This window comes from Engraulis encrasicolus, chromosome 21 (genome assembly GCF_034702125.1).
Source record: "Engraulis encrasicolus isolate BLACKSEA-1 chromosome 21, IST_EnEncr_1.0, whole genome shotgun sequence".
Taxonomy (NCBI): domain Eukaryota; kingdom Metazoa; phylum Chordata; class Actinopteri; order Clupeiformes; family Engraulidae; genus Engraulis; species Engraulis encrasicolus.
This window is the reverse complement of record NC_085877.1, coordinates 10,547,939-10,551,120: the sequence shown is the minus strand read 5'-3', so window position 1 is coordinate 10,551,120 and position 3,182 is coordinate 10,547,939. Positions and strand designations below refer to the sequence as shown.

The 3,182-nt window shown below is 46.2% G+C and overlaps 1 protein-coding gene across 1 annotated transcript in view; it reads left to right on the top strand.

Annotated features, from left to right (window-relative positions):
* Positions 1 to 2,759, top strand: part of kirrel1a (kirre like nephrin family adhesion molecule 1a) — an 87,778-nt gene extending 85,019 nt beyond the window's left edge. Inside the window, exon 15 of the mRNA XM_063187547.1 lies at positions 1 to 2,759. This exon is cut by the window's left edge and continues 519 nt beyond it. Within this exon, the coding sequence (XP_063043617.1) occupies positions 1 to 186 (186 nt within the window). The 3' untranslated portion in view covers positions 187 to 2,759.
* Positions 2,760 to 3,182: the final 423 nt, after the last annotated feature.

Here is a 3,182-nt window from a genome sequence, read left to right as displayed (position 1 = left end):
GGGGTGGGCCCGTCGGTAGGGGCCGGGGCGACGGGTGGAGGAGGTGGCGTGGCCGGCGGGCAGGGGGCGGCGGCCCCGGAGGCGGGGCTTGGGAAGTACGGCAGCTCCACGCGGTTCTCGTACACCTCGCAGCATTCCGACTACAACTCGCACAGACACACGCAGCGCATGCAGACGCACGTGTGAGCTCACACACACTTACACACACACACACACACATGCTCACAAACACACTCAGTTGACTCCATTACACATGTACATACCTACACATTAAAGCGTAGAGTTAGCGTCAGTCGTTTACACACACACACACACACACACACACACACACACACACACACACACACACACACACACACACACACACACACACACACACACACACACACGTACACACGTACACACGTACACACTCCACATGAAAGATGAAGGATCTATGCCAGGCCTGAGAGAGGAGAGAGAGAGGCGTAGAGAGACAGACAGTGGCCTGGAGGATTTAAAAGACCAAGGGTTCAGAAGGCCAGCTGGGTCAGTCACGGGTTCAGATCAACTTAAGACAGCAGCACTAAAGACAATTCTACTAACAAACCCACTTTCCTGATTTTAGGCAATCTTAACCCGTTACGACACGGCGTTATAAATGAGCTGTAACCAGAATGGCAATGACCAAGATGTAGTGCATTTCTAAAGGCCCTTTGTTATCTCATAATAGTGTATTATGGTTGTCAACTTTTCAAAGACTTCTGCAGTGCTCCACTGGTGGAATGTTGTGCATTTTGGGGCTATACCTGATAGCAAGAAGCAGGGCTGCTAACAGGCTTGACTGGGCCCAGGACAAAGTCATCTGAAAGGGGGCCCCACCTAATACATACATGTATAAGGTACTGGGGACTCAAATTCTGGGCCCTCTCTACCCCCGGGCCCCGGACAACAATCGGCTGATTCAGAGCGGATCAATTTTGTGTGGCAGGGATTTTAAATCGTTCCGAAAGTAAAAACCCGGCCAACGTTTTTTTTCTCTAATACATACAGTAGTACGGGCAACTTCACTGAGCAGCGTATCTACCGGTACTATCTGTCTTTATTGCACATCCCAGTCGCTGACTTATGGTACAGGAGTCATTATGAAGGCTAGTATGAAGGTTAGTATAACTAACACAAACACTTTAGACAGCTAGTTACAATCATATTTCAAGGTGTAGGGTACTCAGCTGAATCATGGTACGCAAGTCAGTATGACAGCAACTTGACCAACAGCTTATACCAGAGACGAATGATAAGGTAGAGACAATTCATGAGCAGTTTCCTTCGGGATTCATATGACGCAAGGCTGCGAACTGCAATCCTATGGTAGTCAAGCCCCTTTAAGAGACTAGAAGACTAGGAAAATGCAATGGAAAGTCACATCCATTTAGGAGACCTGATTTGATTCCACTTTGTTGCATTGGTGCATCTTATCTCGGTCTACCATATTGAAAATCTTTGTTAATACTTCCTGTCTGTCATCACAATCAGCTGACTGATCCTGAACCCGTGATGGTGCCCCCTGCTGGGACAGAAGAGAAGGGAGTATCTCCCTCTCTCTCTCTTTGCGGAGAGAGGAGCCATCCCTCTCTCCGTGAGTTACTTTACAGTATGTTTTTCAGCTCCTAGAGCTGATGGCGAGCGGTACAATCAGGCCGAGAGTAAAGAAGTGAGATGCGCCACGGGCCGAAAAGAGAGGAGAGGAGAGGAGGCAGAGACACCACAGAAACTCAGATCCTAGATCTGTAATGATGGGTGGGTGGCGGCTAAAGCCGTAACAGGGGGAGGAGAGGAGGAGGAGATAAAGAGCAAGAGGAGAGGAGAGGAAGAGGAGAGAGGGCCAGCCTCACAGGAGGATGGAGGATGAGGCCTCCTGGCTGGCTCGCCAGATAGCAGTTGCACCTGGAGAAACAACTGGGGTTGCTAGGTTACGCTAGAGGCTTATTTACTCACAAACCTTGTGTTTGACCTTTGTCGCAGGTTGAAAACTGGGTCACTAAGCGGAGATGATCAACCAAACTTCAGCATCTTCTACGGAAGAGCATTACATTTTGAAGGGAGTAGAAGTCGTGAACTTGATCTTAAAGCAGTGCTGTGTAGTTTTTCAACCTTAGCATAATGTTTCCAAAGTCTGTTGTTCATCAACTTAAAAACAGGGTAAAAGGTACTTTTAGATTTTTTTTCTTTACCAGCCTCTATGCGCTATTGCCACGCTAAAGAGCAGAGCATCTTTTTTGTAGTTTTATGTGAAAGACAATTCTTCTTCCATCCAGTAGGGTGTCTGAAGAGGAAAACTGCCTAGTGTTGCTTTAATGCTTGATTTGGGCTTTACTTGGGTTGATCATGTTCAGGTGTAACCTGCCGTACCTTTACCTGCCAGGTGCAGCTGCTATCTGACTTAGCATTGGAGGATGATCGACAGCGCCCCCTACCAGTGATTGCAGTAATAACATGCTGCATCCTCATTGGTTTATGTAAAAAGGGGGCGGGACCTCAACCAGTGGAAGGGTCGTGAATGGCCATATATATTTTCTCTTTTTTTGGCTGTTTATTTGTTTATTATTTGTTTGTTTGTTTGTTTGTTTATCATGTGGTGATTGTTAGGTCGATCATCTCTGAGCACATTACTCCAGTATAACATGTCGGAACGCCCCAGTGTTTCCCATGGTGCTTAGCGGTGGGGCCATTGTTTGCACTGCATTCCAGTATTACCACGACAACATTACCCTTATATATATATATCTACCTGTATCAACAACAACACGCGCACACACACACACACACACACGCACACGCACACACACACACACATTAACATTACCCTTATATATCTACCTGTAACAACTCTCTCAGAGACACGCACGCACACACACACACACACATACACACACACACGCACACGCACACACTTAAACATTACCCTTATATATGTATATCTACCTGTATCCATTTGCACACTAGTCTAGAACATTCTCTATGTTTTAATATTGCAGAATTTACAGAATTATTTTTTTGCCATATTTCTGTAACCAATTGTGGACCAAAGGTTCAGCATTTAGAGCGTCAGTCTTAATTTTGGGTGATATTCACCCCAACAAATACGGAAATATGCAGACATTTGTTTTTGTTCTTGTTTTCTTCTGTCTGGACTCGTCATT